This window comes from Scleropages formosus, chromosome 8 (assembly GCF_900964775.1).
Source record: "Scleropages formosus chromosome 8, fSclFor1.1, whole genome shotgun sequence".
Classification (NCBI taxonomy): Eukaryota; Metazoa; Chordata; class Actinopteri; order Osteoglossiformes; family Osteoglossidae; genus Scleropages; species Scleropages formosus.
Window position 1 is genome coordinate 13,874,181 of NC_041813.1, and position 25,724 is coordinate 13,899,904.

Consider the following 25,724-nt stretch of genomic DNA (forward strand, 5'->3'; position numbering starts at 1 on the left):
AATGTCTAAAGGAGATAAATCTATGAAAGATTTCATTGGGACAGACAGAAGTAGAGTTTAAGGTAGTATATGTAGTGTTATGCCAGGAGATCCATTTTGCTGTATTTGAAGTGGAAAATTATAACCCTTGTCTACAGTCAAAAAGACTAAGATGGAGTGGTGGATAGAAGGATCATGTTGTGAATTGTGCCAAGTGAATTTGGAGGTATATAGGAAACTGTAGAAAGCAAGAATGAACATTTATACACAAATGATAATGTGAGGAGACATATAGCCTGATCAGACACATGTAAAATAAGAGCTGATCTGGTATATTCAGGCAAACTGATGCTAAATTGTTGTTGAACTGATATCTGAAATGTTCAAAGCTATTCAGCAGTAATGGGAGTCATGGGTTTTGGAACAAGGTGCAGCCGTTATTAGTTATTAGTTTATCGAAAAAACAAACAGCTGAGATAAGCTTCAATAGCAGATGCTTGAGTTTTTCCAGTAGAGAGAAAAAGTTATAAAACTGATGAAATGAACAATTGAGGAAATGATGAGGACCTTAAAAAACTGATAAGGGGCTGCTGGTGTAAATGTGGGAAATGTATTCCAGGTGGATCAGCAAGAAGGTGCCAATGGGTGGACCTGCTCCAAACGCCACAAGGTGGGGATGGAGGAAACCGGGCACAGCCTGGAAAGGAGGAGAGTGGGACATGATGTGGACGTGCTTGCGAAAGCAGCCGCAAGTGAGCTCACTCTACCTACATATCCAAAACCCAAATAAATCTCTTTCACAGAGTAACTGTTAGAGATAGTCTAGTTTGCATATAGAGAATGACAGACTGCATCCTTCATCTGCTGGGTCAGAAAAGAAATGTCAGTCTCCATAGTAAATCAAATAAACTGAATTAATGCCAATTAAAAAGGCTGCTTCTTCAACAAAGATGTAACATGATGTCCAAGAGGCTGCAGATCCTGAGTGACACCAGAAGACATAACAACAGATGGGAAACTGAAGCATGACATGCAGCCAGACATAAGGCGGGCATGGTGAAGAGTGAAAAGGATGCACTCTAAAGGCAGGAATGACAGTGCATGATATGGGGACTCACACCATGCAGCGATACAATAGGTCCAACCAGTAGGGATACCTAAGCAAGCACCTTGCCTCCCTCCAATCAGCCCCCATGGATTCTTACCATCTACATAGAGCTACACCCTGCTGCCGTCTCCAGCAGAGTCCTCGGACACTGCACCACAGAGAAGATCCTGACAGTATAGCTCCTTTAAGGAATCTGGGCGTGGGGGAAATCACAGGATAAGAACACATAAATCTGTAGGCCTACTCCCAAAAACACTCCAGCAACAAGGAGAAGGGCATAACTGCCACAGCTCAAGACATAGGAAGGACAGGGCGATACACAAGTACAGTTTCAGAAGTTTCCATTACAAAAGCAACTTTGTTCTAGATGCAAGTGAAAATGGAGTCACAATATCAGGCAGGAAATTTTGAAATTCAAATCAGAGCCTGAAGAAGAAATGAATGAGTGGAGAAAAAATATATTTTTATTTGACAGAAATACAAAAATAAAAGCCATAAAATACAAAACATTCACAACCTTCCAAACAGCTCATCTCAAAAGATGACTTGCACAGCAAACACTAACAGTTTTAAAAAAGTAAAATTTTTCAAATATATATTTCTTAATGTTCTTTCTAATTTGAGGTATTTCAGGGTGAGCATATTGTCAGAAAGGCTAAGAAATAATTCCTTCACACTAGCTCCTGATTATGTTTGAACAGGGCCTGTTTCACTTCTGCTTTACAGTCTGATGATTTTAGAAGTAACAGTGGATTAATCATAACAGACATGCATACGGTACGAGTTTGTTCTACAGAATACACAGAAAATTTTGCAGTGCTACAAAATGTTTAAAAAAAAAAAAAGCACATGCACAGTGTGATTTCAATACCTCTTGGCTTCACTGGCACACTTCCCCTAGGAAACTAACACCAAAAACACATCAGGAGCTGTGTGTATAACCACTGTGCTGGCTCCTGTCATTAGGGCACCTGAACTGAGATCTTAACAGAGCTATTCACTTCAGAGTAAAAGAAGAAACAAATCATAAGACTTCAGTTATAACCACACCTACAGCCACAGGTGAAATGAGGCACAAGAAAGAGCATTACTGAAAACACACAGTGTCAGTCCAGCATCTGCAGCCATTTATATTCAGTTTCCCCAAGACTTTGATGCATAGCTAGTGCCATTAGGGAACTAGGGAATTAAAAAAAAATATATATATATATGGTTCCCCTTGTTTCTTAAATGTTACCATGGTCAGCTGCAATAAATTGATACTGTCATTTAAAAATAAAAATAAAAAAAAAAAAACCAAGGCTACACTAACTTCATCACATTTTAAAACTGGAGACTAGAGGACTAGAGACTAGAAAAGTTGCTTTCCTTCTGCAGCCCCAACAATCAGCTAACAAATTAGCTCCTAACTGCTGCAGTTAAAGGAGGAAAGCACACCATGGACAGTAAGCGTAAATAAGCACCTACGGTAGCTCCTGTTGTATGGACACGACAACAACCCTCTTGAGTGGAATTGGATATCGGGTCCCATACAATACAGTGAACTACACACCCACAGTAGCTTCACATACACCACACTGAGGTAACTGATTTAAGTGGAAACTCTGGATATTACTGGCAAAAAAGATGGGTTTTTGTTCCTGCAGCTGGCAGGACCATATACAGCTCCACTCACAAAGTGGGGAGGGAGCGAGAGAAACGGAGAGAGAATGGAAAGTAGCAGTAGGTTTCCATATCCACACTGAGTCTGTCATACCTGACAAATTTTTGCTATGGAGGCAATAAGTTTTATTTCATTTCACTGTCATAAGTGAAAGTTTTAACATATTATTCAAACGCAGCAAAAGCAGAGCATGTTGATAAATTGTTCCAGGATGAAATAAAAAAATTTTTTAGATGACATAAACAGACAGAATTACACCCAGCAACTAGCATGCAGTGCAGAGAGCGATGAAAAGCACAGGTTAAAGGCATTCCATTATTTCGCTGTGGGGCATGCAAAGATCAAAGCCATCACTGAGCCAAGGTACTAGCATGACTGCAGAAGGGGTTGATGGGAGCCCAGGAAATCTGGGATTTGGGAGCTGTAAGGGTATTTTGCAGGGGGTCTGGGTGTTCAAAATGACAGCTGGATGGAAAGGGAATGTCAGGCCTGGGGAGGCAATGCACACTGCTGCAGTCTTCATGCTGCCACTAGGTGGAACCTCCTACCATGTTTTTGTCACTTTCATCCAGGAAGGGGGCAGGCTCTGTCTCCCTGGTTCCATCCAACAGCCTGCTGTGGTCTAGCAAAAACCCCCTCCTGTCAATAAGACTGAAGAATAGAGGGGGAAACCACACTAGTTAAAACACACACACACACACACACACACACACACACACACACACACACACACACACACACTTTCAGAGCCACTTGTCCCATACAGGGTCGCGGGGAACCAGAGCCTAACCCGGCAACACAGGGCATAAGGCTGGAGGGGGAGGGGACACACCCAGGACAAGACGCCAGTCCGTCACAAGGCACCCCCAGCGGGACTCAAACCCCAGACCCATGGGAAAGCAGGACTGTGGTCCAACCCACTGCGCCACCACACCCCTCTAGTTAAAACATATCCTCACAAACCTTCAGTAATGTACTTCTGCAATATTATGACTTTTAATAATAACCTAGCATTATCCACTCAGATTAAAATTAGGCAACAGTTTACCAGCCAAGTATGAAATTTGACTTAGTGGGTGCTCATTCAGACACATTTAACACAAAATAACATAACACAAAGTTATTACAGGCATTACACATTACCAAAGTAACAGTAAGCATCAAGTTACAAAGTTTGAAGAAAATACAATACATACAGTACAATTATCTTCAGGAGCGTATCTAAATTGTATGAAAATATTAGTGGAACTAGAAGTAGAACTAACCATAAATAGATGTATTACAGTTCTGTAGGATATATACAAAAGTTTTCTGTATGGTGTTAGTTTAGGATGCCAACAGTAGGCTCTTGGTGTCCATTTGAGTATGGTATAGACTAACATGTGAATGTTATCTTTGTGCCTTTTTGTTTTAATCCTAGTTGGTCCTTGGTCAGCCCAGTTTTTTAACCATACCATTTACACAACTGGGTGTTGTGCTGAGCCAAAGTCAAGTACCTGAAGGCTTATAAAACATGGTCAAATCTGCCACCTTTGTGTTACTAGTCCCCATACGTAAATATTTTTAATTAACCCATTTTAAATATCAATATTTCACCTTTAGAACTACTGGGACTGATGTTTCAGCATTACCCAAGTACATGAGTATGTCATCAGCAAACAGAAAAATGCAATGGTCCTCTTGTCATACCTACATCCATTCTTAATGGATATGTCCTTGTTGCTCCTAATAGTTTAATTGTAAGTAAATAGTGAATGGTAAAGGGGAGATGGGACAATTTTACTGGCAGTCTCTTTCAACAAAGAATGTCTGACAGTTGTTTTGTCTACACCTGATGTTACTTAGGAAACACACACACACACACACACACACACACACACACACACACACACACACACACATTTTCAGAACCGCTTGTCCCATACGGGGTCACGGGGAACCGGAGCCAACCCAGTAACACAGGGCATAAGGCCAGAGGGGGAGGGGACACACCCAGGACGGGACACCAGTCCGTCGCAAGGCACCCCAAGCGGGACTCGAACCCCAGACCCACTGGAGAGCAGGACTGCGGTCCAACCCACTGCGCCACCGCACCCCCCTATCACTTAGGAAACATCTGTGACCAAAGTTTTTAACTTTTGCTTAAAGGAAAAAAGCTCAAAATATTAATGTTTGATCTGAATCACAATATAAAGAAATTCTGGTGGGTCTTGAGTAGAATCAAGACTCTTAATTGTCCCAACTTGTACCAACAGGTTTAAATATAAAAGCTTAATTAGGCTAATGAAGTTATGCTCATCTTTCCAAAATGGTGAATATGAAACCTCACTGTACCCTGTTAGATGCATTTTGTGCATTACAAGAGATAACCAAAGCCAAGGTCACTGCTTCCCAGTAATAAAGATTATAATATTTAAAAGACAGCATACATTACCACAGCCGAACTTGGTATTAACAAATCCAGTTTGATGAGGTTTAACATTTGAGAGGACAGCCTTGAGTATACTTGCAAAAATATAGGTTACCATTTTTAAAGCAAACTAATAGGTTAAAAGAATGAACATTCAGTCTTTCTTTAAAATTGGACATATTGAGGTTGCATTCCATTCCAGGGATTCAGCCTTCTATAAGCATGTTATCGATTGGCAACATTAGGGTAGGGCATAGTTTGCGACAGAATTTCTTGTCAACAAGTCTCCATCTTTAAGAATCATGCTGGCAGTTGTCACTTACAGCTATTAACAAATGGGATGACTGTGGCAAAAACATCACACGCAACTATCCATGGCAAAGTGCTTACTGAGACAAAGTGATGTGTGGGTACAGAGAAGCTGGTCCCTTCACACAAGGTTCCTTAGCCTGGCAAACCTACCTTGGAGGCATTGGACCACACAGCACCACACAGCAGTTGGTGAAAATGCTACTGTAGCTGTAGGGGTTCCCCATGTCTTCTCCCTGCTTACCAGACCACAGGCCCTTGATCTGCACCCACATGCACATACAATGCAAGACATCAGAAACACATAGCTGGGCAGCGGTGGTTCATTTCTCTTCAGAGATTCAACTTCATCAGCTGGACTACAAACATCACCAGTAAATTTACTACTTATTATTGCCATGCACACTTTGTTACAATAATGTCATACACCTATACTCAGAATTTAGTTATTTGTACAGTTGTGAGAAAAAGTTTGTGAATAGTTTTGTACAGAGGAATGAGTCAAAACACCTAACTACTGCGCAGGTCTGTTCAGCAGCTATAGAAAGCATTTGGTTGAGGTTATTTCCTCAACAAATATAATATAAATAATTTTTCATCAAGAACCATAGGTGTTTAAACCTTTCGTTGAATAGAGAAGTAGAAACGTAAAATGTTAGGACTCCTGATTTATTTTTATGGATTAGATGAAGATCATATTTTAGAAGCCATTCATGAAGAAATTCAGATGACTCCAAAGAGTTCACAAACATTTTGTCACATTTATATTTTCCTGTACAGATGCTTGAAGACACAAGAACAAAATATTTTCATGTTTCCTGGGTCTACTTTACTAGTTTTACTCAGGGTACACTTCATCAGGTTGAGATCTCCAAGCCCTCACTATATGCACTTCCAGACACCGACACACTGAAGATCACAACTCCCAAAACAGCTTAAACACTAATGTTTGAGTGTGCAGCCCCACAAAGAAGGATTTTTCCTATTGCATCAGCATTAAGAGCTGGAACTAGCTTGCTTTGATTGCCTTCTCATTAAACACAAGTCTACAAATGTTATGATGATTGTAGCATGTGTCTTTGTACTCTCTGGATTCCTGTCATTTCTATTATTAGGCACCCTGAGGAAACTTTTTGAGATGAACATTATACAAAATTAAACTGAAACTGACAAACTGGAGTAGTACTTACATCCTCATTGGTGGTGAGGTTGGATGCCACCAGATAGGTATGGAAGCCTGAGAGGCCAAGGATTGACCAGATGGAGAAGAAGCACACGACCAGCTCCAAGGCAGTACAAAAGGCCATGTTAAGGCCAAACACATGTAAGGGTGAGAAAAACTTCACGGTGATCATGCTTCTTTTTATGCTATGGTGATATCCTGCCTACACTACTACAACTCCCTCCTGGTTCTTCTGCTATAAAGCCTCTCCAGTTGAATTTCTGCAGCACAAGTTGTTTGACTTACCAAAGGGTTCCTAAGTATCTCCCATCACTGTCTCTCTCTGTTGACTTCCTGTGGATACCTCTTCAAAACACTGGTTAAAGCCTACAAGACAGTCAAAGGTTCAACTCCTTGATACCTACAAGACCTGAACACTCCCTACACCCCAGCAAGAGTACTGTGTTCTTCCTTCAAAACAACTTGGTGGTTCCACTCACAAAGGGTAGAAAAATTAAAGGCCACAGGTTCTCGGTTTTGGCTCTGATGTGGTGAAATGAGTTCCCTCTCAAGCTCAGAACTGCATTACACCATCCGTCAGAATAATCTCTGTATTTCATATTACAGTCAGTTCTGCAAACAGTTACTCGTGTAACGTGCACCACTAAAACAGTGGCATCTAACTTTGTTTCAGCAGGCGAGTCTGTATCTAAAGCTTGTCACCTGTTTTTAATGTACTTGTTTACTCTGAGACATGCACAGCTTTGGAGAAAAACATATGTTAAATGAATAAACTTGTTAGTTTAGTGTATATTATTTTGTTTGTAAGGGGGTGCGGTGGCGCAGTGGGTTGGACCGGGTCCTGCTCTCCAGTGGGTCTGGGGTTCGAGTCCCACTTGGGGTGCCTTGCAACAGACTGGCGCCCTGTCCTGGGTGTGTCCCCTCCCCCTCCAGCCTTATGCCCTGTGTTGCCGGGTTAGGCTCCAGTTCCCCGCGACCCTGTATGGGACAAGCGGTTCAGAAAGTGTGTGTGTATTTTGTTTGTGTCACTGTTCTTCCAGCCAGTTTATTCTCTTATTACTTATGACCGCCAAACACTTCTGCAAATACGTGAAACGGTGTGATTAGACGCAATTCTTAGCGTTAGAGAGCCGAACTCGCTGCCTTCGCTCTGCCACGAACATCATGACCGCGACCCACCTCGGAAAAAGGGCTGCAGGGCCAGTGTTCAGGTGAGAGCGAAACGCCACGGACTATGACCTCCCAGCATTTTCCTGTCCAGCATTCAGTCACTGGACAACAAACTGGACGATCTCAGAGGGCAACTTAAATTCTGAACAGATTTATGGAACTGCTGTGTTTTCTGCTTTACGGAGACGTGGCTCACAGCCAGCACACCGGACCACATGGTCCAGCCCGAGGGCTCCTCAATCTACTGCCCAGATCGGACTGATTCATCGGGGAGAAAGAGAGGAGGGGGCGTATGCTTTAACAACGCATGGTGCACGAATGTGGAAGTGATTGCACAGAACTGCACTCTGGACCTTGAATACCTCCTGATCAAATGCCAACCGTTCTACCTGCCCAGGGAGTTCTCGGCTCTGCTCATGGCCACAGTTTACATCCCACCCCAAGGGAACACACACAGCACTCTGAAAGAACTGTACCATATCATCACTAAGTACGAGAACAAGCACCCAGATGGACTGTTCATTATCTCTGGGGACTTTAACCAAGCCGATTTCAGGAACGTGTACCCCAAGTAGCATCAGCACATCCTCCTGCCCCACCAGAGGCTCAAACACCCTCAACCACTGTTACACTTCACACAAAGGTGCGTACCGCTCCCTGCTGCATCTACACCTCGGACAGTCAGATCACATCTCGATTCTGCTGCTCCTGGTCTACAAGCAGAAACTGAAGCAAGAGGAACCTGTGATGCGCACTGTACAGCGCTAGACACCAGAACCGGAGGAAAGGCTCCAGGACTGCTTTGACTGGGACATGTTCAGAAACTAATCCTCCAATCTGGACGAGTATGCTACAGTGGTCACAGACTTCATCGGGTACTGTGTAAATGTCTGCATATCACATAAAACAGTCCGCTTATTCCCCAACCGAAAACCATGGATTACCGCCGAAATCCAAAATAAGATCCACGCGCGAACTTGTGCGTTTCAGTCCGGAGACACGGACGCATACAAGAAGAGCAAGTACAAGCTCCGCAAAGCCATCGCCAGCACAAACCGGGAATATAGCAGGAAGGTGGAATCACAGTTTAACTGCACTCAAGATCCACGTAGGCTGTGGCAGGGAATCCAAACATTAACGGATTATAAACCACAAAGGCGGTCATTGATAGGTGCTGCTGCGTCTCTCCCAGACGAACTGAATGCGTTTTATGGCCGCTTTGAGTTTGAAAACAAAGACCCCCCCCACTGCGCATCCCCACAGTACATGATAACGCCAGTCTCACCGTCTCTGTGGCATAGGTGAGAAGAACTTTTAGCCGAGTCAACATCCGCAAAGCTGCTGGACCGGACGGAATTTCAGGGCGAGCTTTAAAAACATGCAGTGAGCAACTGGCTACTGTCTTCACAGACCTATTTAACACCTCCTTAAAAAGCTCAACTGTAACCACTTGTTTCCAAAAACACCACCATCATCCCCATTCCAAAGAAGAACAAAGTGAGCTGCCTTAATGACTATTGCCCAGTGGCACTGACCCCCATTGCAATGAAATGCTTTGAGAGGCTGGTGCTGGGATACATTGAGGACACCATCCCGGACACTCTGGACCCACTGCAGTTTGCCTACCGCCACAACAGATCCACTGAAGACAATATTACACACACTTCACACCATTCTGTCTCACCCGGATAATAAAAACTGCTATGCAAGGTTATAGTTTGTAGACTATAGCTCAGCATTTAACACTGTCATCCCAACCAAGCTGATCCAGAAACTACGAGGGCTGGGACTGAGTGCCGCATGGTGCAATTAGATCCTGGATTTCCTCACCAACAGATCCCAGCATGTGCGGATTGGCAGTAATACCTCCTCCCCAGTGATCCTCAACACTGGCACTCCACAGGGAAGTGTCCTGAGCCCAGTGCTGTACTCCCTGTTCACACATGACTGTGTAGCCAGTCACAGCTCCAACACCATCATAAAGTTTGCTGACGATACCACCATTGTGGGTCTGATCACCAACAACGATGAGACGGCCTACAGAGAGGAGGTGAGGCTTCTGGCAGAGTGGTGCCAGGACAACAACCTGTTTCTCAATGTCAGTAAAACTAAGGAGCTGGTGATTGACTTCAGGAAACAGGATACGGTTCAGGCACCCATCTACGTAGGAGGGGACACGATAGAGAGGGTCAACAGCTTCAAATTCCACGGGGTCACCCTCACTGCCAAACTCACATGGACTGAGCACACAGCATCGACCATCAAAAAGTCCCATCAACGCCTTCACTTCCTCAGGCGTCTGAAGAAAGCCTGGATGTCCACTACAGTCCTCACCACTTTCTACAGGTGTGCTGTGGAGTCCGTCCTCACAGAGTGTATTACATCCTGGGGTGGCAGCTGTTCCGTACAGGACAAAAAAGCCCTACAGAGGGTGGTCAAAACAGCTCAGGAAATCACTGGCACACAGCTACCAGCAGTCGAGGACACCTATACCACACCCTGCCTCAGAAAGACGATGCACATCATGAGAGATCATAGTCACCCTGCACAGACACTTTTCTCTTCCCTGCCATCTGCAAAACAGCTTAGGTCTATTTGAACCCGCACAGCTAGGTACAGGAACAGTTTTTACCCCACTGCTGTAAGACTATACAACACTAACCAATGTGCCACCTTTAGTAACTAGAGTTGGACTGCTCCACCCAAGCACACTGGTAAATTACACTGTCACTTTAAGCATTCTCATGAAAAATGTGAAAAATGAGTGAAAAATGATGGCGCCGCGGATGGCCGCCTCGGTGTGGAGCTCCACAGTTGTTTTACTGTTTTTGTTAGTTTGCCATATCTTTAGTTATACTCCGACAATCAGTTTTACCAGGGAAGAACTGCTGAACATTCGGCAGTACACACCACCCGACATTTTACCGGTTTTCGACTATTCTGACGTTTTGCTGGACATTGTAGTCGGAGGTGCAGCGGCGCTACTCAAGCGCTTCAAGACGCACAAGCGCGGAAAGCGAGCCGGCGCGCTTGTCAAGCTCCGAAAGCGCGGCTTTAGAACAGCGCTGCCTAGTATCCATCTGGCGAACCTCCGCTCCTTACCCAACAAAATGGACGAACTTTTCCTCCTGTCCCAAAGAAACAAGGACTTTTTAAACTCTGCTGCTCTGTGCTTCACGGAAACCTGGCTGAATGAAGCCATCCCGGACAGCGCGCTACATCTGCCGGGCTTCCAGCTGTTCAGAGCGGATCGCGACGCGGAATCAGCGGGGAAATCACGTGGCGGTGGGACATGCTTCTACATCAACGAAAGGTGGTGTACAGATGCGACAGCGTTGAAGAAGATGTGCTGTCCCGACCTAGAAGCGCTCTTCATCAACTGCAAGCCCTTCTACTCGCCGCGGGAGTTTTCCTCCTTCATCCTCGTAAGTGTTTACATTCCACCGCAAGCGTGCGTGAATGCAGCACTGCAACAGCTGGGCGACCAGATCACAGACACAGAGCAACAACACCCGAACTCTGTTATAATCATTCTCGGGGACTTTAATAAAGCAAATCTCTCCCGTGAACTGCCAAAATACAGACAGCATATTACATGTCCCACCAGAGACAGTAATATTTTGGACCACTGCTACACCACAGTAAAGGATGCATATCACTCTGTTCCACGGGCAGCTTTGGGGCTCTCTGATCACTGCCTGGTTCATCTTATACCGACCTACAGGCAGAAACTGAAATCAGCTAAACCTGTAATAAGGACTGTTAAAAGATGGACTGGGGAAGCAGAGCAGGACTTACAAGCCTGCTTCGAGTACACCGATTGGAGTGTCTTTGAGGCTGCTGCTAGCGATCTGGATGAGCTCACAGACTCTGTAACATCATATGTCAGTTTCTGCGAGGATATGTGCATCCCTACCAGGACTCGTTTAACATACAACAATGACAAACCGTGGTTCACTGCAAAACTCAGACAGCTTCGTCAGGCCAAAGAAGACGCCTACAAGAACGGGGATGGAGTCTTGTATAAACAGGCCAAAAACACACTGGCAAAGGAGATCAGAGTGGCTAAGAGAAACTACTCTGAAAAGCTGAAGAAACAGGACTTAATGACTACAGACCTGTCGCCCTAACGTCTGTGGTCATGAAGTCACTTGAAAAACTCGTGTTGGACTACCTGAAAGACATCACTGGACCCTTGCTGGACCCCCTGCAGTTTGCTTACCGAGCAAACAGGTCTGTGGATGATGCAGTCAACATGGGACTGCACTACATTCTGCAACATCTGGACAAACCAGGGACTTATGCGAGAATCCTGTTCGTGGACTTCAGCTCAGCCTTCAACACCATCATCCCACACCTCCTCCTGTCCAAATTAACCCAACTCTCTGTGCCCACCTCCATCTGTCAGTGGATCACCAACTTTCTGACAGACAGGCAGCAGATAGTGAGGCTGGGAAGATTCTCATCCAATACTCGCACAACCAGTACTGGCGCCCCCCAGGGATGTGTGCTCTCCCCATTGCTCTTCTCCCTGTACACCAACGACTGCACCGCAAAAGACCCCTCTGTCAAACTCCTGAAGTTTGCAGACGACACCACACTCATCGGCCTCATCCGGGATGGCGACGAGTCTGCTTACAGACAGGAGGTCCAAGAGCTGGCTGTCTGGTGCAGTCATAACAACCTGGAGCTGAACACGCTCAAAACAGTGGAGATGATCGTAGACTTCAGGAGAAACACCTCAGCATTATCCCCACTCACCATCATGAACAGCACTGTGGCAACAGTGGAGTCATTCAGGTTCCTGGGCACCACCATCTCACAGGACCTGAAGTGGGAGCCCCACATAGACTCCATTGTGAAGAAGGCCCAGCAGAGGTTGTACTTCCTTCGTCAGCTGAGGAAGTTCAACCTGCCACAGGAGCTACTGCTGCAATTCTACTCTGCAGTCATTGAGTCCGTCCTCTGCACCTCTATAACTGTCTGGTTCGGCTCAGCTACGAAGTCAGACATCAGAAGACTGCAGCGGATAGTTCGGACTGCTGGAAGAATCATCGGCACATCCCCCCCAGCTCTCCAAGAACTGCACTCGTCCAGAGTCAGTAAAAGGGCGAGCAAAATCATTCTAGACCCCTCACATCCAGGACACTTCCTCTTCGAACCCTTGCCATCTGGCCGGCGCTACAGAGCACTGTGCACCAGGACAGCCAGGCATAAGAAAAGTTTCTTTCCTCAGGCCATCTATCTCATGAACACCTAAATCTCTCCCCTAGAGAGTAAACCGTGCAATACATAATGCTATTTATATTTATAACTATTTATCACATTTCTCTTACTCACACTCCCTTGCATTTGTATCTAGTGACTATTTTTGTATATTCGGTACTTTATATTTTTAAATATTTTTTATCCCTTGCTCACATATTCTATCTTTTCACCTGTCTTGTCACTGTCATTCTGTCTGTGCTGTGGTAGTTCCTGTCACCAAGACAAATTCCTTGTATGTGCGAACATACTTGGCAATAAAGCTCGTTCTGATTCTGATTCTCTCGTTCTGAGTTCTCTGACTGTCAACTGGCATAATTGTTACTACTGTTACCATTATTTATTGTTATTGCTGTCATTGCTGCTATTGTTATTTACTGTCATTGACACTGTTGTTTGTCATTGTTTTGTTTGTGCAGTATTTCTATTATCCTTGCCCATAGTCTGTGGAGAAGCATTCAGGAAGATTTTCATGATACATGTACATGGTACTTGTATCTATGACAATAAACTTGAAACTTAAATGTAGTAAATGTAATTTTGTTGTCTGAATTTGTTCAGTGAATGAAGGAAGCACACACACGCCGTCCAAAACTGCTTGTCCCAAGCGGGGTTGCGGCAAACTGAAACCTAACCTAACAACACAGGGCGCAAGGCTGGAGGGGGAGGTGATACATCCCAGACGGGACGCCAATCCATCACAAAGCACCCCATGCAAGACTCAAACCTCAGACCCACCACAGAGCAGGACCCAGCCAAGCCTGCTGCGACCAACACACCTCCTGGGATGAAGGAAGCCATTTTGTTTAATAAACACACAAGTCTTACCTGGGCTCCTTAATCATTCACTGTCACCGGCCATTGGTTTTCGATAAGGTCGTATTTAACTCCCAGTTCCTACAGGCAACTATTCTTAAGTGTCTCCATGTATATAAAGACGGAACAAATGTTAAAATCCCCTGTGTCTTGTGTTAAAAATACGCCCCTCCCACACGGTGCATCCTCAAAGAAATCTTGGCATATGCCCATATTAGATCGGCATAATATCTGATGCGTTACACGCAGAGCAGCCAAGGGCAGTCCTGAGCACCACGAGAACTTCTGAACATTCAAGCTCCATCTACAAGAGCTTCATACTGGCAGCCAAACCATGTGGCCATCAACCCTGTGTACCTGGAAGAGGCTTGGGCTTTCAGCTTTCAATACACTACTGTGTTTTTTTTTTTTTTTTTTTTTTTTACCCAAACCCAAGAATATATCCCCTCCCCCACAGCAACAATACACACACACACACTCATGTATCAGTACACACACAAGTCTTCCCTGAGCACTGTCAATGGCCACCAATATTACACAAAGCAATATTCCATGAAGATCACATCACACCAGCATTCATCTGAATTGGTTTCACAAGATCAGCCATAACAACAGATGAATTGCACAGAAAATACTAAATGGCTTAGATGCTGAACTTAAACCACCTTCAGGTCTCAGCAACTGAACAACAAGGTATCTGCAAACCACCACCTACCTAATCCTTTAAGCCACCTGACCACTTGTGGAAAACAGGCCCAGATAACTGATCCAATTATACAGCACTGCAATAGAATCTAGGCATTTAGGACTGAGGTCTGAACACACACACACACACACACACACACACACACACACACACACACACACCAATTCTGAACCGCTTGTCCCATACGGGGTCGCGGGGAACCAGAGCCTACCCGGCAACACAGGGCGTAAAGCCAGAGGGGGAGGGGACACACCCAGGACGGGACGCCAGTCCGCCGCAAGGCACCCCAAGTGGGACTCGAACCCCAAACCCACTGGAGAGCAGGACCCGGTCCAACCCACTGCTCCACCGTGCCCCCCTACGAGGTCTGAACATATTCTGTCATATCTGTCACATATATCTGCTCATGCTTCCCATTAAACTCCACAATGTGGAGGGTACATGCAGTTGGAGAGCTCACATGGTGTGGAAAGGATATCTGGCCGGGTTCTGCTGAACAGCAAACATGAGTCCCCTGCCATCCTGGGAACCTGATGGGGAAAAGATATCAACCATCAGGCTGAAAGGACCTCTGACACACTGTAAACACTAGTGTGGCAAAATAAAAAGCAGTTTTTAATGTTCCTGAAGTCCAAGCAATCAAACGAGGTAGACATCTGCATAAAACTGCAGACTTAAAATGTATAATGCTGGTAATTTCTACTAGAACTTCCCAATCAATGACTTGTGCAACTACAAAGTTAAATACAAAACAATGTGGCTAATTAATAATACTTGGACATTTATTAAGTCCAGGAATCAGTTATTTTTTCCCTAAAAATAATGGCAATTTGACCACCTTCAAAACCAGAAAAAGCATGAGCCCAGTTATGTGAGGAATGGGTGTACAAATAAATAAAACCCCTTAACACAACAAGAAAGTATTTTAGGCTATCCATTCCAGAAGTTTCTGTTTAAAGTTATAACTCCAGTTTAATTTTTTAAAATTGTTTAAACAATTCAGGTTAATTACATTTTTAATGGTATAACAGAAGTATGAAGGAAGTGAACGTGCACTCACATTTTCAGGCTTTAGAGCATAGTGATAAATTAAGATGGCTCTTAACCTAGTAGAGGGTCTGTTCCCCGGAAGGAGCCCCGGGGGGGTTAAATATAGCAGCTTGTAAGAAGCCACACCCTTGATGGTTCAATGGTCTTTTTAACTGACCATGTGGGGCTGTGAGCCAAGGAATGCCCAGCAAGAATACAGAATCTGCTATTGCAAATGTAATTTTAGATTTACATTAATCAGTGGCTGCGATTGGCTGAGACTGTCAGTGTGATAGAAAGTAGCCCTCCTATATTTTAACTAATTCATAATAAAAAGTAAATTTTACATTTATCTTAGTAAACGTTTAATTCTGGTAATGGTTTCAAGTCCTAGGATTATCTTGTCCACAGTCTTTCACCATATAAGCACATGTATTGGACAAACCAAACACAATTAACTGCCTTATATAAAGGCATGGAGTAAATAAATAAATAACCAGATAACTGGGAGGGGTATACATACGTAGCGTGAGATGTGTGATTACACAGCCAAAGATGAAGGCCGTCAGGAAAGAAAGGGAGACGAGGAAGCTGTAGAAAAAGCGGTAGTTGCGTTTGCCGACACAGTTGCCCACCCAGGGACAGTGATGATCAAAACGCTCTGAGGAAGGAGTATGGATGGAAAGAGGGACACCAAAACAGCTGTATCTCAAACATCACAGACAAATTCATGTAAATTCTAAAGATTTTTAACATGCCAAAAAAAAAAAAAAAAAAGAAAAAAAAAAATCAACATGATGCAAATGAATCAATAATACTCATGGGGTAATAGAGGAAATTTCTGAATAAACCATCTGCTTTCTAAATTGTAAACACTGCAGTGTACAAAACATATTTTCACTGAGACAGAAAAGTATGCTTTCCCTGAAGCAGAACCAGCCAAAACTATGTAAAATGCAGTTAAATTAACCCTTTCAGCCGTTTCAAAAAAAAAAAAAAAAACTTGGGTTTCCTGCCCTCCACCTGTTAAGTTGCCCACACAGATGTAGATAAAAATTGCTCATAAATTCAAAGCGTTGCAGATATTTCCTTTTTTCTTGTATTTATTTTTGTTCATCCATTTATCATTATATACTTCTCATTGACTTTCATTAATTATTTGTCCCATTTCAGGGTTGTAGTGGTTCAGAGTCAATCCCTGAATTACAGGGCACTAGGCTCGAAGGGAAACAACCTGGACAGGACACCAGTCCATTGTAGGGTAGCCACAAACATACACATACACACAAACAAAAACACGCAAGCAGTCATACACTACAGGCAATTTTGTGTCACCAATTCACAGGAAGCACATGTCTTTGAACTGTGGGAGGAAATCAGAGCACCTGAAGAAAATACATGCAGGTATTAGAGGACATAAAAACTCCACACAGGCAGAGCTGGACTCAGAACTTTGCCTCAACATCTCAAGCCCTCTGAGGTGTATAAAAGTGTTTATTTACTTCCTGTGTGACTCCAGTAACTATGTTGTCTTATGATTGCTGCTGTAGCCTTGTGCAGCTTCAAGATCAATAAAGTTCTTATCGCATTTCATCTAACCCAATCTAAATGAATAAACGTAAATATAATCTAAAAATTGCCCTAAAGAAGGGTGCAGTGGTGCAGCGGATTTGGCCTGTGCCTGCTCCCTGGTGGGTCTGGGGTTCAAGTCCTGCTTGGGGTGCCTTTCAATGGACGGGCGTCCTGTCCTGGGTGTGTCCCCTCCCCCTCCAGCCTTGCGCCCTGCGCTGCTGGGTTAGACCCCGGTTCGCTGCAACCCCGTTCAGGACAAGTGGTTTCAGTCGACATGTGTGAATTGCCCTTAACACCATAAAGCTGTGGATGAAGGCTGTCTTACCCACACAGTTGTCACAGAGGCTGCAGTGTGAGGTCCTGGGGGGACGGAACATCTTACAGGTAAAGCAGTACTTTAGCTTGACCAATTGCTTGTTGATGAGGATCTCCTTGGTGCGAGGTGCTGTTCGGTAGGTTGATGACCCAGAGGTGTCTGTGTGGGATGTACACACTTTCAGTTACAAGAGAGGAGCTGAGGATCCTAAAGGCAGTGAAGCATTTTCACACTCCACAGGTTGGGTCTTTTTGCAGCACTTTGTATTTAAACAGTATTCAAACACAACAGAGCAGGCAATAATTTGTAAATTAACCATTTTAATTATTTGAGGAAGGGCACACCAAAACTATCAAAGTTTTCTACGGTAAGCGAGCCGTGCGATTTCGCTACTGCCGGAGACCTGGGCGCTCTTGCTGCTACAGCAATCTGGTTTATCCTTACATGTCAAACCTTCCATCTTGATTTACTTTCTCTATGGGTCTCTGGAACTGTCAGTCTGCTGTGAGAAAAGCTGACTTCATACCAGCCTATGCCTCCCATCTCTCACTGGACCTCCCGGCCCTAACTGAAACCTGGAACACCCCAGACAACTCAGCCACACCTGCAGCACTCTCTACTAACTACTCCTTCTCTCACACCTCTTGTTCCTCTGGCAGAGGTGGAGGCACAGGCCTGCTCATCTCTCCCCAGTGGGAATATTCTGTTCTCTCTCTTCACCTGCATGATCTGTCTTCCTTTGAATGGCATGCTGTATCTATCACTGCCCCAATCACTCTTATTGTGGTTGTCCTTTATCGCTCTCCTGGCCCTCTTGGCCGCTTCCTGGATGACCTTGACATCTTGTTGAGCTCTCTCCCAGGGGACAACTCTCCACTGATTCTCTTGGGTGACTTCAACCTGCATGTCGATGACATTCATACAAGCAGCCTTCTGTTGCTCCTACAGTATTTTGATCTATCCCTGTCCCAATCCCCTGCTACTCACAAAGCAGGCAACTGTCTTGATCTTGTATTTTCCCGCAACTGTGGCTGTCCCGTTCTCTCTGCCACGCTCCTGCATGTCTCTGACCACTTCTTCATTTCCTTTCAACCCTCCCTTACCACTAACTCTTCGTCTCTTCCTGCACCCTTTGTCACCTTTCGCCGCAACTTAAAATCTCTCTCGCCTTCCTGCTTTGCCTCTGCTACTCTGGCCACTGTCCCTTCTGCTCCACAATTCTTAGATCTGTCTCCAGATGATGCCACTAACACTTTCCTCTCTGCCCTGTCTTCCACCCTTGACTCTCTCTGCCCTCTGTCTTCTAGACCAGAACGCCCCATTGCTACCCCACGGCTGTCTGATACGTTACGTGCTAACAGGTACAAACTGCGGGGAGCAGAGGGAAGATGGCGTAAATCCAAAACTCCATCGGACCTGGATGCTTACCAGTCACTATTAGCTGCTTTTCAGTCCACTGTCTCCTCAGCTAAAACCTCCTTCTTCCACAACAAAATACAGCCTGCATCCAGAAAACCACAGTCTCTTTGCCACCTTCTCATCCCTTCTGTGTACCTTGCCACCTCCTCCTCTCACTGTTGAAGACTTTGCTCTGTTTTTCAGAGACAAAGTCAAAGCGACCACTGATAAATTCTCACCATCAACCTGCCCGGTTCGCGCTGGACCTCCCTGCAGAGCTATCCTCTCCAACTTCAAGCCGCTCTCTGAATCTGAAGTCGCTGACCTCCGACATCGCGCAGAGCCACCACCTGCTCGCTTGATCCGGTCCCGTCATTACTTCTTCAGAAGATTTCCCCGCTACTCTCCTCCTTCATCTCTTCCATCATCAACTCCTCACTCTCCACTGGCCATTTCCCAGCTGCCTTCAAAACTGCTATAATTTCACCTCTGTCAAAAAAAAAAAAAAAATCCTCCCCGGACCCCAATCTGGTTGAAAATTACCGACCGGTCTCTTTCCTCACCTACCTGTCCAAAACCCTTGAGCGGGCAGCCTGTGATCAAATGTCTGATTTCCTCACCCGGAACCATCTCCTTGATGGTTATCAGTCTGGTTTCAGCGTTGGTCACTCCACCGAGACCGCCCTTCTGGCAGTATCTGACGCTCTCCAAGCTACTAGAGCTGCCTCCGTCTCCTCAGTCCTCATCCTCCTCAATCTGTCTGCAGCATTCGACACTGTAAATCACCCGATTCTACTCTCCTCTCTTAACCATCTTGGGATTAAAGGTGCGGCACTCAGATGGTTTGAGTCCTACCTCTCTGACAGATCCTATCAAGTGGTCTGGAAGAGCTCTCGTTCTTCTCCTCTGCCTCTCTCAACTGGTGTTCCGCAGGGCTTGGTATTGGGTCCTCTTCTTTTCTCCATCTACACCTCCTCCCTCAGTCCGGTCATAGCTTCCCATGGATTCAAATACCACTGCTATGCTGATGATACCCAGTTTTTCCTCTCCTTTCCACCTGGTGCGTCAGACATCTCCGCACGCATTGCTGCCTGCCTGTCGGACATCTCTTCATGGATGTACGATCACCACTTCAAACTCAACCTCTCCAAAACAGAGATTCAACACCTCCCAGCTGGCCTATCCTCCTATCACGACCTCTCAATCAAACTGGACAACTCACTCATTTCGCCTAGCTCCTTTGCTAAGAGTCTGGGAGTTACGATTGATGCAAGTCTGTCATTCTCTCAACATATTGAGGACACAACCCGGTCCTGCAGATACGTCCTGCATAATATTCGAAGGATCCGTCCCTACCTCACTACTGACTCCGCCCAACTACTTGTCCAGGCCACGGTGACTTCCCGTCTGGACTACTGCAACTCTCTTCTATGTGGCCTTCCTGCTAATGCCATCAAACCTCTGCAGCTTCTACAGAATGCTGCTGCACAAGTTGTGTTTGATTTTCCAAAGCGCTCGCATGTATCTCCTCTACTCATCTCTCTGCACTGGCTTCCTATAGCTGCCCGTATAAAATTCAAAACCCTGGTTACTGTGTACAAATACATCAACAGAACTGCTCCCAGCTATTTACAGGACTTGATCCACCGATACACCCCAGCCAGGCCCCTTCGCTCATCTATTTCTGCTCGCTTGGTGGTCCCGCGCAAAAAAGGCAAAGCTCGGAGGTTCTCGGTTCTGGGCCCGTTGCAGTGGAATGACCTTCCCCTGTCACTCAGAACTGCGGAAACTCTGTTTTCAAGAAGGGTCCGAAAACCCACCTTTTCCAGATCCACTTTGTCCAAGATCTCTTCAGATCATCTATGGTGTAACTGTTCACGCATCGTAACTCCAGAAGCATCCCCAGATGCAACCTTTAGACCTTTATTCAACCATTACTCTGGTATTGTACTGCTCACTTGCGTATCTTATAATATCTAATAAAAAAAAATAAATAAAAAATTGGTGTCGGTATCGGGATTTGTCTGTGTCTTATGTATCTACTTGAGCGATGAACCTCGGTGTAGCAAGTGGTAGGGAACAAACTAGGTTTGCTTGAGACTTTCATGTCTGCAGCTATGTCTCCTTCTCTCAATGTAATGCATAAATTGTACTTTCGCTGAGATGTACGTCGCTTTGGACAAAAGCGTCTGCTAAATGAATAAATGTAAATGTAAACTTGAATTAAAAACAAAAATTCTGTTTAGTAATATACCCCTTCAGTATATTACTAAGAAGGGAAAATGTGGGTATAGCGGATAAAGACAAAAGATTTTAGTTTCATATTAAGAAAGGAATTCTTGTTGTACCCTTGGGAAAGTTAAACAGAATTTATTTAATGGTGGTATTAATGATGAAAGACTATCCATTTGCTTTAGCTCCATTATTTAACAGCTGGTAGCACAGTGGTTAGTGGTACTGCCTGTGAATTAAAAAGGTTGCAGGTTCAATCCCCATCTATGGCTGTAGTTTGCTTGCAGAAGGTACTTATACTAAATTGCTCCAGTAAAAATTACCCATCTGTATAAATGGGTAAATAATTGTAATCTTAACACTGCAAGTTGCTTGGAAGGAAAGTGTCAAGAAATGTAAAAATACTGCAGGAATTTTTGTGGACAAAACTGGGCTAAGAAAGGTCACAGCTGGTGTGCATGTGGATGGAGTCAGAGGATGTGGGCACTAATTAGAATACAGCCACAAGGTGCATCTCCAGTCACGCCCACATAACCCCCTCAGTTCTCCTCAACACAAGAAGAAACCAAGAATAGGGTGTAACAGAGTCTTCCTCTACACTCTTGCATCACAAACCAATTACAGTTATTGTCCTCCTTTTTCACAGTTATTACCGCTTATAGTGAAGTCAGAGCATTTCCCAGTTCCAGTCCCAGTTCAACTGTTCATAAATGTCTTCATGTATATAAAAACAGAAAAAAAATGTAAAAACCCCTGCATATTGTGTTCAAAACAATATTCCTTTCCCCCATGCTGCATCTTCAAAGAAATCTTGGCATATGCTCTTACTAGATTTGCATAATATTTGACATGTTACACACAGAGTAGCACAAAGAAGGTCTGCGCATGAGAGCTGCTGATCATTCAAGCTCCACCCACAAGAGCCTCACAGTACTAGCTAAACCACATGGCCGTCAGCCCTGTGTACCTGGAAGAGGCCTAGGCTTTCAGCTTTCAACACACCATTGTGCGTTTCTTTCCCCAAACCCAAGCACACATCCTCTCCCCCACTCCAGTAACACACACATCCTCATGTATGAGTTTCACTCACTTCCTCACAGATTCACCCAGTCTGAGTTTTACTCTCATATCTCACAGTACATCCAAAACAGTCCTGATGCAGTCAGTTATCAAAAGTCACAAGCCCCAATTCAGGTGATGAGATAAGGTCATGTGCCTTTGCCATAAATAGAAAATATACTCCCCTATTTAGAGGGGAGGAAAAAAATAATTAAATCAAATTAAACACATAATCAACTGAAGGACTGATACTAGAAAGCCTGTCCAAGCGTTTGAGTATGCATATTGGCTCAAAGGTGCCTTTCTTTTCCCCAAACCCTCATTACCAATGTGCCTTTCGACGTCAGCGGCCTCTTCAGGAGTGGCCCTGGGCAGAATACCAGGGTCAGTGAAGCTTGTTCGCAGGAGGGAGATGATCACAAACAGGAAGAGCACGGCTGCAATAGCCGGAACGAACCGGCTCAGGTGCTCCATCAGAAAGGGACAACTGCAACAGAGAACAATGGTATCAGGAACAGTCCAGATCATGTATTTTCCATCAACATTTCCAATACCTACCTGTGGTTTGGTCAGAAACTTCAAGCACACCACTTCTGAGGTCACCTCAGATTTCACTCTGTTCAGAATCAAACAAGGACCTTACAAATAATGAATATGGTTAAAGTTTTATTATTTAGATTATAGTTTTATTTTGTAGAGCTACAGGAAGGTTGTACTACAACATTAACGGAATAGCAGGTGGCATATTGGTGAAAGCAATCACCTTACAATATGATGGTTCCTGCTTCAGATACCACCTCCTGCTGTAGTAGCCTTGAACAAGGTACCCTGCACTGATATAATAAAAACTACTCAGCTGTATAAAGCACTGTACTGTTGTAAAGCTGATTAACATTGTAATTTACCTTGGACTAAAAAGTGAAAAATATAAAGGATACTTTAATAAAAATGGAAAAAATCCAATCTTCCAAACAACCATTAAAGGCACCCACAAGAAGTTATATATCAAACAACAATACAACAGCAATCCTAAAATCCTGAAACACTGACATCCATAAAGATGGGCAGCATGGTGGCACAGCAAGTAGTGCTGCTATCTCACAGTGCCTGGGTGGTGTGAGAGGACATAGGTTTGATCCCTGCTCAATCTGTGTAGAGTTTGCATGTTCTCCCCATGTCTGCATGGGTTTCCTCCAACAGTCCAAAGACATGCTGTTCAGGTTCCCCCATAGTTTGTAAGTGACAGAATGTGTTCCACTGATGGATGGATAAGTAACCCATTATATGTAATGTAACTAGCAGTTTAAATCACCTTGGTGAATATGGTGTCTGGGCTGATAACACTACACATAATTTGTTGGAAGTTGCTTTGGAAAAAAGCATCTGCTAAATAAATAAATGTAAGACAAGTAAATAAAGCAATTATGCAGATAGTTCTGAAAACATCTTTAGAGCACAATAAATTCCAACCAAAATGAAGAAACAGACCCTCTGAGATAGCCACAGTAACAATCTTACTACTCTTTTTAGTTTGTCCAAGGCAATTTACAAAGTAAAGATGAACACATTGATTGTGGATTAGGGTAGGTACATTCACTGTCAACTGAGTGAGGATGAAAATGAAGGTGCCAGCAGAACCCGCGTTATTAACTGCGTGCCCAGTCACTCATTCTTTCAGTCAGTCAGTGAGTCAGTCAGTCACTCACTCACTCGAAGGCGAAGAAGAGGCCGACAGTGATGAAGATGAGCCCCAGGGTAAGGGGTAGAACACCGCTCTGCTTCGCCACCATAATCCGCCCGTCGCAGAAGAAGCGGTTCCTGCCTGGGAACACTTGCCACTTTCGGCGGGGAACCGCTACTGGAATCGGCACCGCGTGCGGCAGCGCGGACAGCGTTCCCAAGTGAATCTGCTGGTACTCGCAGCCTTTCATCGCTCAGCGTCGCCTCAACCTCTTCATCATATCTCCGCGGCTGGAAAGCAAGGAGAGAGCGAAATAGACACACTGCTCACTTGGCACCGGCGGGTCGGGCTGCCTAATGCCGGCCAACTGGAGAGTCCAGCGTGCCACCCAGTCAGCCTGGTGCCCTGGCACCCCGTCCACCACACACTCCGACACACAGCAGCACGTTCCCTCAGGCGTTCATCCGTCACGTCCCCTGAGCTCCTCCTACAAACATAACCGCATGAAGCATCGCATTGGAATTCTACATTCAACGCAAATTCAAGCCCAGATAGGAGCCCCGGCCGCTTCCGTAATTTATCCAATTTATTCAATAATCTCGAAATGGTCAGGTTAATGATCCGACTCAAAACCGATCAGATGGATCCATGATCGTACAGTATTTGTTGGTCCTCCTGAAATAAGGAAACAAGGACAAGGTGTTCCCATCGAAGGTTGATTTTAATACATTTTTTTATGAATGGAAAAGCGATAATCCACGCTCTCTGGCTCACCAACTAATCGCCATTTCCCGTCTGCACCGCCCTTTTTCTTCAAAACTCCCCAATACCGGAAGCCCAAAGCGTTTCTTAGCAGAGCGCAGAATAGAAGCGGTTATGACGCTCCCATCCTAACCGCAGAGCGCAAGCTTCCTAGTTCTGCTGTTGCTTGGTCACAAACGAACGTAATAGGAAAGTGTCATGGTACCTTTGTAGGTTTTTTAAATGTTTAATTTGTAAACAAACTTTATAAACAAAGACATATTAAGCACAGTTACAAAATACAAGAACGGCATAATAACTGCAGCCAACAACAAGAGGGATACTTAGAGAAAAAAAATCAAAAAAGACAAGCCGTCAGATCAACACATACAAAATTAAGGGGGTGTTTATAATTTATCCAAAACAACTTCATAACTTGCAGTGTTCTTAAAGTTTTCTTATTAGAAGAGGCTTTTTCGAGAGAAAAAAAGTAGAATCTGTTAATCAGTGAGGAATAATTTATAGTTAAGCCTTTAATATCTCTTGCCTTATGAAGATGAAGTTTACCAAATCGATGAGCTCAGAAAGGAGGGGGGTGTTGACCTCTGCCTGCTCCCTGGTGGGTCTGGGGCTTGAGCCCCACCTGAGGTGCCCTGCGGTGGACTGGCGTCTCACCTTGGGTGTATGTCGCTTGCCGCGACCCAGCATGTAAAAGAGCCATATGGATAGCAATACTAATGAGATGAGAAAATGGGGAAAAAAAACAAAGCTACTGGAATTTTGTCCCAGAGATCAGAATGAGTTTAGAATTCTGACAAAAATAATGAGGGATGTTCCCATCTCAGGCAAGCAGAAAGAACAAAAAGGCAAGGTATGTCTATTAAGGACTTAAGTGCTTATTGCAAGAATAATTTTTTAATGGTTTTGAAGTTTATCTTGAAATTTGTCTTAGACCATATTTTGAGCATCAAACTCTAGATATGAAGTTGACAACTTACAATGACCCTTCAGTCTATCCCACTTACTAGCAATAATGGACTTTCTGATAAGTAAATTGGAGCATTTAGTGTCTTAGATGCAAATTCCA

The 25,724-nt window shown here is 44.5% G+C and overlaps 1 protein-coding gene across 1 annotated transcript; it reads right to left on the reverse strand.

Moving 5' to 3' along the window:
- Positions 1-1,643: 1,643 nt before the first annotated feature.
- Positions 1,644-24,694, reverse strand: zdhhc18a (zDHHC palmitoyltransferase 18a). The gene is made up of 9 exons (XM_018754504.1): positions 24,671-24,694; positions 23,926-24,383; positions 22,542-22,702; positions 17,536-17,685; positions 16,162-16,299; positions 15,088-15,139; positions 6,660-6,762; positions 5,623-5,732; positions 1,644-3,401 (listed from the first exon to the last, which is right to left on the reverse strand). The coding sequence occupies exons 2-9, from the start codon at positions 24,144-24,146 to the stop codon at positions 3,281-3,283; spliced, it is 1,056 nt and encodes a 351-aa protein (XP_018610020.1). The 5' UTR covers positions 24,147-24,383; positions 24,671-24,694; the 3' UTR covers positions 1,644-3,280.
- Between the last annotated feature and the right edge of the window lie 1,030 nt (positions 24,695-25,724).